Below are 17,214 nucleotides of genomic sequence, written 5' to 3'. Positions count from 1 at the left end.
GATTTCGTGAAGATATCTCGTCAAGTGAAAGATTTTGGTGAATCAGCTTGTATGACAGCTAGTAGCTAAAATTATCCGACCTTAACAATTTCTTTGGAAAATTATTGCTTTTCTATGGACAGTAATCTGTGCCAAATTTCATAACGTTCAAAAAAAAAATATCCCTGGTCAATCCGACAACGTGGTGCACCCAGTTTTTTGTGTGAAACTCTTTTCCTTGACAAAAGAAAAAGTTTTTCTAACAATTACTTGAGTTTGATCGATAAGTTGTATGGCAGCTATATGCTATAGTGGTCCGATGTCGACGATTCCGGCAAATAAGTAGCTTCTTGGGCAAAAAATAACGCGGGCAAAAGTTCAGATCGATAACTCAACAATTGAGAGACTAGTTCGCTTACATACTAACAGTCAAACAGACAGAGGCATCCGCCAGGTGACGCGAGTTTCAAACTAAAAAATTTTGTTTAAAATAATTAAAAATCAAAGCTTTTAGAAATTCAAAATGGTTAAATTTAACTGTCTGCTTCACATTCCAGCCACCGTTCGTTATTTATCGTTTTAAAAAATAATGCAATATTTGAAGACAACGTTGGAGGCGGCAATGGAGATATAAAATAGTTTTATTTATCCAACAAATTTCGGCTTCTTTATTTACTTATTATGCAAATAGTTGAACAACTATGACATTATCAAACACTTACTCTTCTCTATTTATGAGGAATTGTTTAAGTTTTTGCAAATCAGAAACAAGAGTAAATTCAATCTTTAGTTGACTATAATCCCATTGGCAAACAAACTTTGCAAATTTACCAAATTTTGCTCGAGTTGAATTTCTTCGAATAAAAACTTATACATTTACAACTCTCTCTATGCTTGCATGTGTGTGTGCGTGTGTGCATACCATGGTAGTAATTACTAAAACTGCCAGCCACATGCAAACACCTCAAGCTTTTTGTACAACAACCAAAATGGTTTTTCCCACATGTAACATACAGCATGTGGCATGTGGCGTGTGGCATGCGGTGTGTGGCATGTGGCATGTAACATATGTCATAAGCACAAAGTAGCACCTCAACTCCATTCAATAGGATTAGTTTCTTTTCATGCCGAGTTATGTTCACTTTCGTGCTATCATAGGTGGAACGCCACAAAGACACACACGCACACACATGCACACCAGCACTTTTCAGCAACGCTAGCTCTGTTGGCAATATAGATACAATTTTCAACTCTTCCAACGAGGCTTCAATATGCATATGTGTGTGTATGTAAAACAACTGCTTTTGGTGTAAAAGCCGATATTGCTGGTAGATATGTATGCATGGTTGACCTCGGCGTCTGTAACACACATCAAAGTGCTATACATACATACATATATCGTATATACACATACGCTACCTGTGCGGTCACATGTGTGTATATATGTATACATACTTGTATATGCTGTGGTTGAGCATTCCGGCTGTTGTCTGGGAAAAGTTCAGGCATCCGTTCAAATATGTATGGAGTATGTCTTTACACATACAAATGTATGTACTTACATGTATGTTTGTATGTATAAGCGTGGGTTATTGCTGTTGTAATACGAACACACTGGTACAATTCAATTCGTTTCATCGAAGAGGAAGTAATTGCCATCGATTGATGTCAACGACATTATTCCGGCGATGTTGCAACAATGGCAACCAAAATCGACACACAACACACAAAAAATGTTGTGGGTGGAGTAGTGTCTGGAAAGGCATGGCTTATGAGCAGGTACATGGGTACGACAGGCATTATAGGCATGACTATTGTTGCGTTAAACTCGAACGCTTTGTACTTTCATGAATAGATTGGCTGGAAATACGAGTATCGGTGTGGTTAAAACAATTTTAAGTACAATAATATATTAATCGATTTTCAGGTAGCTCATGGAAATTAATTTTATTCATAAAGAATTAAAAATTCCTATTTAATTCGGAAGCAAACGATTGGCAACAAATGAAAGATACAATTTTTGGAAATTTATTTTAAATATTCAAAAGTCTTGTAGGAATTTGATTGATATTTGTTAAAGAAAAGAAGAACTCTACGCTTAGTAGTCAATCCAAATTTGCACAGGCGTTTAATTTCCATTCCTGCCAATGTGGTTCTGTCAAGAAGGAAGTGTTGAGTTATTTACAGCTCATCTTTTTCTATACAGCTTCAGCAGACGACGTCTGGTAGGATTCCCAAACCTGCTGCGTGGATGCCAATAGGGCAATGGCCTTATAAAAGCCCCAAAAGTGGGGAAAGGCTAATCTTATTGAGGACAAATAGATGACTAGATCTCTTGCGATCGATATTCGGCCAAAAGGCTTTTGCGTCAGCGCATGTACCGATGGTGGCCCAACGCTGACCAAGCTTCCGCGAAGCCCAGCTATGTAGTAGTAGAACACAAGATGATGCGGGAGCCGCTCCCATTCTACCGATAGCAGTTCTAGGGTGTCTTTTCTTGCAGCTCATCAGCTTTACGGTTTTCTGCGATTTCACTTTGGCCTGGCACCCATACCAGTCTTATCACAAAGGCACTCGATGCTATTGATAGCGAAGTAAGACACTCTTTGACCAGCCCTGAACGCTCTGCTATCTGAGTGGATGGTCACTTCTCTGAAAAAGGTTGCATTCCGGAGCAGTAAAACTAGTGCTACCTCGGCCCGGAACACATTGCAATAGTCAGGACGCCTGAAGCTGGGGTTGGTAGAAAGCTCCTGACAGTAAACCCCTCCATCAACCTTCTCCCAACCCTGACCTATCCATAACGAAGCTCACCCCCAACTCCCTCGCCGGTATATGGGTAGAGAAGGAGCCGCCAAAGTTCGATTTGCCGACTCCATGATCCAAGTGATCCGGTATGAAGTCAAAATGAGTAGGGATTTCCGAGTGTTTAGACAGGTGTTCTTTTAGGAACCCAAACTCTCTGAGCCAGATGACAGCTTTCCGACGATGTCTATGAACAATATGTGCATGATGGCGTTATATGCTGTTGAATGCCGCCCATTGAAGCCTCTCGAGTTTCTTTGCAAGTGTGGTCTTTTCTCGGGCCATCCGTCATATAAAAACTCCATAGAACGCAATGGGTCGTAGAGCCAAAGGACCACTTTCGGTGAGAAACCACACCTTTTACCAATGGCTTCTCTACAGCAGTATAAGGCAATAGATGCCGTTTTTGCTCTTTCTTCGATTTTCGGCTTCTTTGGATGAGCCCTAGTTATTTCGCTGTATCCGCTTTTTGCAAACGGATGTCTCCCCAATAGATGAATTTTATGCCATTGAATGACTATACTAAAATTTGGAACATTTTTAGATTAATTTTTTTCACCCGTAGCGAAAACTAAGACTGAAACTTAAAACGAAACTTAAACTTAAACTTTAACTTAGACTGCTGCTGGCATCCATACCAGTCTTAAACTAAAACTTAAACTCTAACTTAAACTTAAACTTAAACTTAACATAAACTTAAACTTAAACTTAAACTTAAACTTAAACTTAAACTTAACTTAACTTAACTTTAACTTTAACTTTAACTTTAACTTTAACTTAACTTTAACTTAACTTAACTTTAACTTAAAATAAATTACGCTGAGACATAAATAGAGTACACATTAATAACTCGTAAAAGTTTACCAATCGCTGCTGCCTTCGGAATATTCATAAATATTGAAAATATTGAATATAATATTTTTCCTCTTATAAGCTTTCAGAAATTTTTTCATTAACTGCCGTGCATATTTTACGAGTAAACATAAAAACTAACTTATCTTCGATATTTCCACTTTTATTTACAGGTGCGGACACAAACCGAGATTCTTCTTTTCGAAATCTGGCAGGAGAATAAAAATTTTTAAAAGGCCAACTGGAGAAAACAGCAATAAAATATCGAACATGCACATACACACGCATAAACGAGAGTTATTATGAGCCGTGCCGTTTCGCTGCAGGCATTACCATTTCAGATATGCAAACACACATACACTCATACACATATGAAACGCAAAAGCATGAGACAAATAAATAAGAGCACAGCATTGGTTTAAAGAGGCGAATGTGCATACATATTTATGTATTCGTATATGTAAAATAATCAGCCGCAGCAACATCTGTTGAATGCCGATGTAATCGATTGGAATTGCCGCAACGACAGCAAAAAACACGGCGCAGGGCTATGCAGACACAGATACACAACCAACACATGCGCATGCAATTAAATAGTGATTTAGATTTTTTGCCCGACAATAACACAGGATATTAAAACTGTGGCAAATATAACCGTTAAGGGCGTTTAAACACAAAAAAACCAAAGCATAGAGATAAGCAATACTTGTGCTTGCCGAGCAGTAAGGGCCAACGCGGTGGACACGCACTTCGCTCATTCCAGCGCAGCCCCACCGTAGCAGTCTTCGTGGCACGCAACATGGCCGTGCCCATCGATGAGGGCGTGCTGAGCGCTTTGCGCGGCATAGCGAGCAAAAATACACGTCTGCCCAAGCCGTTGCTCATCAAAGTTTATGTGTCCAGCTTGAAGGAGGGTGAGTACGCACGTAGCCAACGTGTTGTTGTTGTTTGCTTGTTTCCATTTTACACTTTATTTTTATTGCTTATTTGCTTAGGACTTTATTTAATGGCCAATTCGTTGGCTATCTCGCAATCTGAGCACAGCTTTAGATTGGAAATAATTTTCATAAACACAACCGGCCTATTTATTTGATTAGTATTCCGATTCGATGTTAGGACCTCGGAGCGTATGCACGTTAAAATCACTGGAGGCGTGTCTTCTGTCTATCATAACAAAATCGATCTGGTTGGCGGCTTTCCGATCTGGAGACAGCCAGGTAGCTGGGTGAATTTTTCTATGCTGGAATCTAGTACCACAGATAACTATATTTCGGGCCCAGCGAAGTCGATGATGGAAGCTGAATTAATCGACCGTTGTGCCAAAGATACCTTCTTTGCCCATCCTGCTTTTATATGTGCGCTCCAATCGCTCATAAAATGTATCTTTGGTAACATCGTCCTTCTATTCCGACGGGGTATATCCGCAAATCAGCGATATGTTGAAGAACTTCGTTTTTATGCAGATTTTAGCTAGGCATTTTTCCATAGGTGTGAATGCCAGTACTCGGCGTCGAAGTCTCTCTCCCACCACGAATCCCGCACCAAATTTTGCGCTCATTTATATGTCCACTGTAGTAAATACCATAAGTACCTACTCGTCTTAGTCCTTGTCCCGTCCATCGCACTACAACCAGCCATCAACTAGCTGAGCAGCGGCATCTTCCCAATTAAGGAACTGGACATGCCAGGGGAATTTCCTCAAATCGTTATACTTATTGGTTTGCCATGGTCATTACCAAAATGGGGTCTCTCGACCGAGGCTGTTGTTTCCTTTTCATTGGTAGGTTTTTTTACGTGGCGGGTTCCAAAGCCATCACAAAACCCTGTGGAGGGATGGTTCGCCTTCTCACTTTAGCTCGCCTGCAAACGGATGTTCTTTGCTATCCAGAGGATACTTAGTTTAAAACCGGAAGTCGTGAGCTCTTGAACCAAATGTAAAAGAATTGTTTCTGGTCACTCCCAAGTGAATGGCGCTCAGAGAACTCTCCTCACTTGCGTGAACTTCTACACATGACTCCATCCTTCACTCTTTCTTACTTGTTACATTTAAAAATAATTTTGACATTGGTTGCTAACTTTTTTTTAAGGTTTCTAGATGAAACAAATGACATACCTAGTAGCCTCTAAGGAGAGAAACTCTAATAAGTTTAGTCAAAATTCTTCTAAAATTGTGACTCTCTTTTTCTTATATAGTTGTCGCATTAACGAAATGACATATATTTGACATAGAATGCAATATTTGCACCACAACGAGGAAAGCTAAACTTTTTATTACCTTTTCGGTTTTTTCAACTCTCAGCACCCTTCGTGATACTGTACTTTCTGTTTTCTAACCACTTTCATACCGTTATATTTATTATACTTTTTCCATACAATTTCTCTAGAATTCTGCCAAGAGCGACGCATGCTGCTGGAACTAGTAGGACCCGAGCTACAGTCCATTTACGATGACAGACAAATCGAGGTAAATGTTTCAGGCCAATACTTGTTCCCGATTATTGCAATATAGAAAAACTATGTAGATTTACTTATATAATATACTATAAATATACAAAACTAACTCCCATTTCAGATTGAAATCGTCGACATGCACTTCGGCACTGGCCCGTTGCAAATTATGCAAGTCGAACAAGATCCATATATACTCCATGACTATCTGCATGAAATCGAGACTTGCTACAACAATTCGAAAAGTGTCTTTTTCCTGGTAAGTGCCCGCCAAGTACATAAGTCCACATACCCACACACAGCCACATAAAAGTACCGAAGCATAAGCTCTGCCGCTAGCAGAGAAAAATCTCTTCTAATGCAATTTGCGAATTATCATTTTCACTCCTCAATTGCTTTTATAGGCACTTATCGGCGATAGCATCGGTCCCATGCCATTACCGACGCACATCGACGAAGACATTTTCACCGACATACTACAGCAGGCGCACACGAGCACTGACGACCGAAACCTGCTACAAAAGTGGTACGCAAAGGACAGCACAGCAGACGCAAAAACTGCCAACAGCAGCGGAGAGGGGAGCGTTGCGCCCGCACACGCGTATGTGCTCAAGCAGGACTATCGGTGAGTGATGTCTGGATAATTTTGTATAATTGGATATTTATGAAATAATAAATGCGCATTAAGTTATAACTCGTACGAATTTAGACAGACACACACACGCACACATGTGAGGGCATGTGCGCGTGCAGTTAATAGGGTTATTTATATTTATATTATATTTCTCTTATTTTCAATTTCATACCAACTGTGGCACGTAACGAAGCAAGCGCATACTTGTGTGCGTGTGTGTGCCTTGCTTTGCCCGAACGCGCAATAAAACTCCAATTAAGCATTTACAAAACAATAAACTTCGATTATCTGCTTGGCGGCTGCCTGCTAGCTTTGCGAGTTCAGCCCTAAATTATGCAGCGTTCGCGTTTATTGCCTTAAAGCGCTTGAGTCGTGTCAAATATTTGGGGTGTGCGAAAGTATTTAGGCAAGAATGTGTAGGAGAAAGTGGTAATCCTTTTGTGGGTTGGTTGCTTTAGTAATTGAAATACTTTTGCTGGCAAGCAGCTCGTTGAGAAAGAAATTAACGAGTTTTCGGACTTACTGCCGAAGCATTCGAGTTGAACGTTTGAGATAACTACGAAGTGTGTGTGATAGAAAAGTGATATAATTTAATGATTACCGCTTTTTTTATTTATATTATTCTCAAGGTTTCATCTTCTCAACACGCCGTTTGTTTCTTTTTGCTATCAGTAGGTAAAAAATAAAGCTGAGATTTAGCTAATTGTTTATAGCTTTGTTAAGTAGCTTCTCGAATTAATTAGATTTTATTCTTCTAATTTTAATTTATATACTTGCATGGTGAGAGCCTTAGCTAACTTTGCTCTTTGTATCAATATTTTCTTGAGCCCTCGAATGTAGCAACATTTATTATGTAATATTATCTGTGTAATAAAATGTTGCCTACAATTAGGCATTTATTTTTGACCTTATACTATGTTCGGACCGACACTTAATCACACGATTTCGGCTGTTGAGTGGTTTATCCCACTAATCTTATAAATTTATCAAGATTTCGCCATACAAAAATGACACTTCAAAATCACTTCATCGGAGTGATTTGAAACTGATCCACGCTAAATCTCTCTGTGCGACTCTGATTTTGCGCCATCTACTTGGCAGCATTGGAAATCTATTACATTATCACAGCTGATTTAGACACTACAAAAAGGAAAAAATGTAAACAAACAAATTTTTATTAGAGCAATGAATCTAATTTCGGCTGAAAATCGACTTCCCAAATGAAAAAATGCGTCCATTATTTCCATTATATGGAAAATATTTAAAAGAATACGGCTTTTATTACAAAATACTATATGACAATGTTTTCTTTTGATAAATATTGAGCGATGTAAATTCTTGAATGGCAAAAACAGCTGTTTTTAATCTTTTCAACGGCAGTAAGAACACTGTTGGGTTATGAAATGCTTAAATGTAATCTAATCTTTTAAATTTTCGGTCTGAACATGGTATTATGTAACAAAGAAAAACTCATATTATAGGTAAATCTGTTATATATAAAGAATATAAATGGAGGATGTAAATTTTTAGTAAAGAAGCCATCATTTTCCTTTAAGTCAACATCATTTTTCCTTTATACATATATACGCTGGACTTCTCATTCATCTTTATTAGCGTAGACAGCAGTTGCGCGGTTATAGCTGAGTTTACAACAGCGCGACAGTCATTCCTTCATTTCGCTTTTTGGCTCCTTACGCCGACTCATCAGATGTTGCCAGCGTCGATGCCTCTCCGCCATATACAAGTAGCAGGACGGGGATGATGAGTGACTTATAGAAGTTAGGTTTTGTTCGGCGAGAGAGGACTTTACTTCTCAATGGCACAGTCTGAAGTAGCAATTGTTGTCAAGAACTATTCTGCGTTGGATTTCGGCATACGCCAGCAGCTGTCAACTCTTCTCTAGCAGCTTTAAACTCTTCTTTATTTAGTTCTGCAGTTTGTATTATTTTCTCCAGTAGTAGATTAAAGAAGTTTCACGATAGAGAGTTGCCATATCGGAAAGCTCGTCTGTCAAAAGTAGGTTTGAAATCGACGAAGAGGTGGTATGTATCGATTCTCTTTTCACGGGTCTTTTCTAAGACTTGGCACATGGTGAATATGGTCAGTTAATTATTTTCCAGGCCTAAAGCCACACTGATAACGTCCAATCAGTTGTTGTGGGATTCAGTCTTTCATACAGTACGCTCGATCGAACCTTTTATGCGATGTGCAGTAGGTATATCCTAAGGTAGTTGGCGCAGATTGTGGGATTTCCCTTTTTGTGGATGGGGCAGGACACACTTAAATTCCAATCGTCATGCTTTCGTCCGACCATATTTTACAAAGAAGCTGATGCATGCTCCTTATCAGTTCTTCGCCGCCGTGTTTGAATAGCTCTATCGGCAACCGCCGCTTTGTTGTTCTTCAGACGGGTAATTGTTAATCGAACTTCTTCTTGGTCGAGCAATGGAACGTCTGCTCTATCGTCATCGATGGACGAATCGGGTTCACCATCTCCTGTTGTAATACTTTCACTGTCATTCAGCAAACTAAAGAAATGTTCCCTCCAAAATTCAGTATAATCTGAACATCAGTCACTAGATCAATTCTGGATAATCTACAAGAGTATGTTCCGGTCTTGAAACCTTCTGTTAGTCGCCGCATCTTTTCGTAGAATTTTGAAGCATTACTCCTGTCGGCGAGCTTGTCAAGCTCTTCGTACTTACGCATTTCGTCTTCTCTCTTTTTTTGCCTGCAAATGCATCTCGCTTCTCTCTTCAACTCTCGGTTGTAACGTTGCAAGGTAGGCAGACTGTTGTCGCTCCATTGCCACACAGCACTACACTTCGTACCAGCTGTTCTTTTGCCTTTCCCGAAAACGCTGGCAAATGAATAGCGCTTGAGAACTTTCCTCACTTGCGTTAACTTCTACACATGGCTCCACGCTGGACTATGAAACCTTAATTATTAAGAAGCATTCGAATCCAAAAGTCGGAACCGCTATTGATTTCTTCTGAAGCCATGTGAAATAAAAAATTTACCGTTAGTTTTCCTTAAGTAATAGCAATAATAAAAGACTTTAAGCTATTGGCTGAAATTTGTTCGAAATCTTCGAGCATATATCTTTGGAGTCTATCATCAATCACGTTCGAAAATTCGAAAACCCACTTGCAGATTGGTCATTCCGGTAACACTTGTAACTTAAGCCTCTACTGGGAAAGACTTTTGTATCTTCAGCGAGTTTTGGTTTTTTTACCCTGAATAGAGTATATTACGATGATTGTAACACTCAAAAAAATATATATCTAAATGATCAGCATGATGAGCTGAGTCGATTTAGCGATCTGTCTCTGTATGTCTGGCTGTATTTACGTGAACTCGTCACTTAATTTTGGAGATATAGATCTGATAAATCGACCATTTTTGGAACCCATTTTGCTAGATTTTGAACAATTGCAACATCATATTCAATCCAAGTCTCGTCATCACCAATGAAGCGTTTGATGAATGTTGGATCCTCTGAAACGTTGAAAAGATTCAGGTATTTTTGGGTTTCTTGCAGTTTGTACACAAAACATTAACTGAAATATGTTGGGTCGATTCATAAGAGAAGTTTAGATCACCTGCTATCTCTGTGATGTCAAGACGACGATTTTCATGCACTATTTCGTCAACTTTTGTTTATCCAACTGTATCCAACTTTATAACTTTTTATTTATTTTTATGTTTCATAAACTTTTCTGCTATTAATAATCTCTGTTTTAATAAGTTTTGCTAAGTCAAATACATTTCATTAATTTTGCAATATTCAGACCCTAACTTAGTTTTACCCCAACGTCAACTCAACTCAAGCATCTCTGAGCGTGCAGCAAAACTTACGACTCGAGAAGACACCAAGTCTCCTTCAAAGTCGCCTTCTTCTCATTAAGATAAACACTTTTGTACACAAAATGTTAGTAACTTTCAAATTACATGCAACAAAATTTACTAAGTACATAAATATATGCTGCATTCCTACTACCAAGCTATTCTGCTCATTATTAGTTCAAACAAAAATTCAACCCCACCTTCTCCACTCACACATAAAGGCGTTATTTAGCGCTGGCGGGGCTTCTAATCAAGCATTACTTTGCGTTTGTATTAGTTGCTAGTGCAAGTTACTAAATAACTGTAAAGCGTCAGTAAGTAAATTCAGCTGCTATTACAGACTCGCCGCTGCCCTCGTCAGCATTTTCACCGCATTTCGTTATCGCACGCTGCTTCATTTGACTGACTTAACAAGTTCATATCCGCAATGACTCGATGCGGAATGCAATTTTCCTCGTTCCCCTGCTGCTTATGCGTTTCTTCAGCGCTCGAATTCACAGTTGCAGATAATAACTGCGCAGACAGTTGAAACTTTCAATGTTTTCTTTGCTTCGAATGCGGGTGAGGGGGTGTGGGTTTGCTTGTTGACTGCGTTGCATTAAATTATTTTTCTTAGCTTTCTTCTCTGCTATATACAACACACACACACACACATACACGTGCGTATCTCATTAAGATTGCATAAACTTGGAACTTTTACAAAATGCAGCTGTGAATCCGGATGTGTCATTATGAATGCGTAAATTTATGCACACATGCACGCATATTTACGCTGAACTGCACACACTCATGGGTCTTACTTCTTTATGCTTGTGCGTTGATTCGAGATATTGAGAAAATACCAGCAGCTTGCTGTAATCTGCATCTGGGTATGTTTAAAATGGAATTTCGGTATTCTGCATTTCTTAAATAATTTTTAAAGTTTAACGGTGGCGCGATAATACTCCGCAGTAATTTTCTATAACCTAAGCGAAACAAGAAAAAACGTTAGCCGCACCGAACTTTAATCCCTTCAGAGGTGCATTTAATATCGCATAAATGGTTTTAAAGAGATCTTTCTCGTGATTTTCAGCTGTCAGTATTCAAGGCAGCTATAAGCTGTATTGCCGATTCCAACAAATAATCAGTTTCTTATGAAGAAGGGAACGTGAGTAACATTTCATACAACATAACTTTTATAATAAGTCCGTCTACGAGTTGTTCCACGCGAGTGGAAAAGTGCTAGGGTTGTTCCTTTCCTGAAGTTCCCTGATAAGATCAGGAGTAATCCTCGATCTTATTGGGCATCAGTCATCTTCCAGTACTTCCAAGGAGAATGTCAACAAATATGCCCATGGCCTAAGCTGGGATCGAGTGGTGCAACGACTGGAGGGGCTTGGATGTTCGGTAATTACTTTTTGGCCGAGCTACGCTCCAGTCAAGAAAGCCTCTCTAGGAGATCGGAATAGCTCGCGGCTGCCCACAGAGATCAATTTGCGGTTCATATATTGAAAATCTCATGATGTACTTTCTGTTCGGACAGCTCGAGCTGACCTTCTACTTTTGGTTGCAGATCGCTCGCGGTCTGAGTTACAGCGGGCGGGAGGACAATTTTTACAAATTGTAAATACTATGGAGTGGATATATCGATGGAAAAATGGTAATAATGCTGTTTAAAAGCAACAACGGGGTCAGTATTAGGTATGTGACGCCAATGAAATACCTGGTTTTGACCACGAGTGAAATAATGCATGTCATTCCACACTTGGCGAATGTGAAGGAGCGAATGCAAACATTTTGCTAAGTAATTGGGGCCTCAAACGCCGTGCTGTTCGCACCACATATCGCTTGTTTATGCCTTGTGACACTTATGGAGCCGCAATATGACAGGAAACAGCGATAACGGTCTCGGGTTGCCAAAAAACCCTCCCGATGCAACGTTATGCCATATGATGCTTGTATTTGCCTATATGATGCACCCCTTTTGACCTAATTGTCATACAGCATTTAGGCTAAGAAGGGGCTTGAGTGCGTTATTACTGCGGATGGATTGGATGACGTAGAAAGGAAACAAGCGGGTTCTAGATGATAGGGTCAGGTGTAGGTGGCAAAACCGTTGGGACAATACCCCTAACGGTCGGGTGACATACGAGTACATCCAGGAAAATAGGATTGTTGAGGTTAACCCAGACTTCAGTTTATGTCTGAGTCTGGGTTTTCTGTTTACGGAAACTTTATTCTGGTGCCACGGGGAGCAGGAGCCCTTGGAGTTCACTCCAACTTGTTCATGTGGACTGACCCCTCGGAGATTATCGTGATAGTTGTGCTTAAAACGTTAATACGGAAAGAACTGTCACTTTGTCAGTTGAATGTAGAGTTGCTTTGCAATCAGTTGCTGGGCCTCAGACACGGCAAAGATTTTAGATGGGCCTCGAACTCTGTCAAGGTAGTTAGTGTGTCCTTCCACACTGTGAATTGGAATGCTTGACATTTTCAGGGCGCTGATGGACGCATTGATTTGATTTATTACAATAAGTTTCCACAAACAGCCGTTTCGACTTAAAATAATTTATTTTCTCTCAATTTTGAAATTTATTTACGTGGTCCTTTTAACTGTAAACACTTTGATCTAACCAGCACTTCATTATTGCTTTACTCCCCGCAGTTCAATGTTACTTGAAAAATGGCATCCGGAGTATTTGCAGCTGCGTGACACTATTGAGCGCTCACTGCAAAGCATTAAACAAAATGCAAACTGCTCTAAAACGCAGCCGGACGACTTCACCAAGCGCGTACAGAAACTAAGAGAAACTCAACTGGAAAAGGAAGTGCAAAGAGCACTGGGTAAGTGTGGAAAATGGCAAAGGAAATGCTTTACATAAAAATTAATGAAGCGGAGACGAGTAAAAATAATATAGAGAGTGTACGGTATTTATGCTCGTATTTTACACTGCTTTATGTGCTGTTGAAAAGACCAAGGCAACCTATTTTTAGAGTAAAAGAGTAAACAACTATTTTTTTTTTATTTTTTGTATTCATTAATTGCCCTTATGCCAACAGAGCTTTCGAATGACAAAATTTTGGCTGTGTTTCGTGAATGGTCTTCGCAAATGAGCACCAAAAATGCGGAGGCCGGCGAACGGCTGAGGAAAATGAAAGATGAGCTCACTATGAATTTGTCGTCCGACAATTATACCACACTGGTGTAAGTAAAGAATATAATAAAATTCAAAAAATATATATTTTTCAAATATTTACATATATGTATGTATACAACAGATATATTCCACCTAGAATCTCTAATAATACTATTAATGGAACATTAATCTAATAAACATATTATTACAATTAATTAAATTAATAATGATTCATGCTTTCACTATCCTTATACATAAATATGTATGTATTTTTTATTTATTAACAACTTACTCTCTTTCAAATCACAAAGTCAAGCTTAACTCACTCACATGCTTCTCTCCTCTCCCACCAGTGTCGCCGGCAAATCGAATGATGGCACAATCGATCCTGACAATGAGGACCACGAAACATATTTGAGCAAATTTAAAAACAAAGTATTTGACAAACTACGCTTTCTGATCGAAGAGCATATAACCAACGATCCTGATGTCATCAAGGGGAGAAGAAAGACTGTGCAGGTGAGAAATTAGTCACATAAAATGAAGCATAGCTTACGGTAGTCGTTAAAACTGTATTAAAAATGTAATGGCATGAGTAATTACTGGTAATTTAAAATTATATGAGCTCAACAACTACAACACAAAACTCGTACATTTTATTACGAAAACTTCGCGTGGACACGTCAAGTTGTCGTGCCGGCGCTCGGTCGCTCGGTCGGTCGATTGTTGCCTCTCCTTCATTAAAGGAATTGCGTGCCAGAATGAAGGCAGAAAAACAACAACTAGTGTACATTTTAATAAACTCTTGTAGTAATAAATAATTCTTATGAGAGTTTCTGCTGGTATCAGCCGATGCATTCCAATGCCGGAGGAGTAGCGTTATTTTGGCTCAGCACTTTGCACGCGGTATATTAAGTTTGCCACAAAGTTTGCAACACTCGGAAGGAAACTTCAGATATACTATCCAATAATATTGGGTTGTCGAAAAAGTATTTTCATATTTCTAATCAAACTTCATTTTGGTCCACCAGTTTTTGTCATTTTTCCGCTAGATACATATTCCATCAGTGTAAAACTTTTCTGGTTTTTCTGCGAAAAACTGCGTCAATTAGTTTTTACAGGCTTCTCTTGAAGCCAACTCTACTCCATTAAGGGAGTTCTGCGTTGACCGAAACAAATGAAAGTCTGATAGTATATGGTGGTTTCATCAAAACTTTTCAGCCAAGCTTTTGCCGAGTCATTAAAGATGTGTTTTTTCGATAGCATGCTTCAATCTCATCAGTTGTTGACAGAAAAATATTGAATTAATCTTTCGACCAGGCTGGAGCAGCTCATAGTGAATGATTCCTTTCCAATCCCACCAAATACTCAGAATAATCTTTCGAGGCGTCAATTCTGGTCTTGCGACCGTTTGTTGAGCTTCACCATGCTTGGAACATGATCTTTTTCGCACATGATTGGCGTATTTGATCCACTTTTCGTCTCCTGTTACCAATCGCTTCAGAAATGGTTCGATTTAATTTCGCTTCAGCAAAGAATCGCATATGTCAATTCGGTCCATTAAATTTTTCACCGACAATTCATGTGGTACCCAAACATCAAGTTTCCCTTTGTAACCAGCATTTTTTAAATGGTTTGATGATAAATGAAGCTTAAAATCCCAACTTTCCAACACTATATGGTATGACACAATGTGATTGGTACCACTGTAGATACGACTACCATATAATATATCTGCCATATAAACTGATCAAACAAATAAAAAAAAAAAATTGTGAAAAAATTTGTATCTGCGAAGGGTATTAGAGCTTCGGTACAGACGAAGTTCACCATTTCTTTTTTTTCGCATTTTTGTTGTTGTTGCGCTGCTCATGAATTTTAACAATTTAAAAGTTTGGTGTCTGCTGATTTGAACTTCCACTGATTTTCGACTTTCAATCATACACTCACGCACACATCGTGTAATCCAATAATTTTGTTAGTAATTACTCGGCAGCTCTGTCGGAAATTTGATGGTTGGGCGCCAACGCGAGGGACAATTATTAAAATACTGAGAATTTCGGAAAATAACGCAGATAGTCCTCGAAGGTATACAAACACTTAGTAGAAGAAGGTTTGGTAGAAGAAATTCATACCGTTTACCAATTATTTCACTGCTCTGAATTTTCATATGTACATATATATACGTATCTTCTTTTGCAGTTAGCTACAGAATAAACTCGATCTAAATATTTATCTTGAGCTCGTTTAAATTCTCAACAAAACCTAAACTCAACATTTTTATCATTATTCAACTTCACTAAACGAAACGGTAAAAAGAAAATAATTAGTAGTAAATATATATATGATGAGTGTCACATTAAATCCCAAAAGGGCACCTTTTCAGTAAAACCTAAACTCACTCGACCTAATCTCAATTTATGTTTACCAACAACGTCAAATTCAACAGAAAGGATTTGCAGAAGACTCACTAAAACTTCAGCAACTGAAAATCGTTAAGTTGTATAATTTTCCTACTGTGTCCTAGAGATATCAATACGAAGGTGTAATAAACAAATACATTGTAGGGTTGTGTGAACTCCTTTCGCTATTCCAAATTGCGACACGTGTTCGTCAAAAACTCATACAGCTAATTTTGTTGACAGCTTTTAATTGACAGCTTTTTCCAACTTTTAAATTGATGTTGGTGTCTGCGAGGGTGTCATAATTACAAGTATGTGCCAGATATTTGAAGTTTGAAGTGACTTTAATTGGCCAATCCAGCGCATTAAGCGTCAAAAACGTCGAAATATGCTTGAAATTCCCGCCAAAATTATGTAATTAACGCCAAAAAGTTGGAAGTCTTAAAAAGTTAAATTGTTTTGCTAACTCTGTTGTAAAATTGGTTGACTTTACTGTATTAAATTAGTGTTGGTGTCACAAATTTTTACGTTTTATATTTTGTTATAGATGGTTGAAGTTTATACCGTGATCTTCTAAACACGAGGTTTTTGCAAAGTTTTGGTGTTAAGCTTAAAGTAATGTTAAAAAAAAATTTTAAATGCAAAAACCTTATCTTAAACTTGCCTTAAACACCACTTTTCTGTGATACTAAAGTCGGAGTTTCATAAACCCGAAACCTTAAATTCAATTTTTTTACATTTGCTGTATTTGATTGGCAAAGCTTAAACTCATCTTTAACCTCACTTTCCTGTGAAACTAAAAAAAGAGTTTCTTAAACTCAAAACCTTAAACTCAGTTATTTTTTTATACATGAAAAGTCTTAACAAACTTATTCGTCTCAATCTTGTTAACTCGCCTTAAACACCACTTTACTGTAAAATTAAGCTCAGATTTTCATAAACCCAAAACCTTAAACTCGTTTCTCTTTTTACATTTCACAGGCTTTAACAAGATTGAGACGAATCTCGTAATTAAATACCACTTTATTGTAAACTTAAACTCAGAGTTTCATAAACTCAAAACCTGAAATCCGTTACTTTTTTTATATTTGGAAATCTTTAACAAGCTTATTCGCCTCAACCCCTTTAACTC

At 38.4% G+C, this 17,214-nt stretch overlaps 1 protein-coding gene across 5 annotated transcripts in view; it reads left to right on the top strand.

The window, feature by feature from the left end:
* LOC120770258 (NACHT domain- and WD repeat-containing protein 1) overlaps positions 1-17,214 on the top strand; it is a 153,167-nt gene that overhangs the window by 90,928 nt on the left and 45,025 nt on the right. For all 5 annotated transcript variants that reach the window (XM_040097568.1, XM_040097567.1, XM_040097566.1 and 2 more), the window contains exons 4-10: positions 3,810-4,550; positions 6,021-6,100; positions 6,209-6,343; positions 6,489-6,709; positions 13,209-13,387; positions 13,604-13,748; positions 14,034-14,199. In XM_040097568.1, coding sequence (XP_039953502.1) covers positions 4,436-4,550; positions 6,021-6,100; positions 6,209-6,343; positions 6,489-6,709; positions 13,209-13,387; positions 13,604-13,748; positions 14,034-14,199 — 1,041 coding nt within the window. In that variant the 5' untranslated portion in view covers positions 3,810-4,435. The remainder of the gene's footprint in view (positions 1-3,809; positions 4,551-6,020; positions 6,101-6,208; positions 6,344-6,488; positions 6,710-13,208; positions 13,388-13,603; positions 13,749-14,033; positions 14,200-17,214) is intronic.

The sequence above is a fragment of the Bactrocera tryoni genome, chromosome 3, assembly GCF_016617805.1.
Source record: "Bactrocera tryoni isolate S06 chromosome 3, CSIRO_BtryS06_freeze2, whole genome shotgun sequence".
NCBI lineage: Eukaryota > Metazoa > Arthropoda > Insecta > Diptera > Tephritidae > Bactrocera > Bactrocera tryoni.
This window is presented reverse-complemented; position numbering and strand designations above follow the sequence as displayed.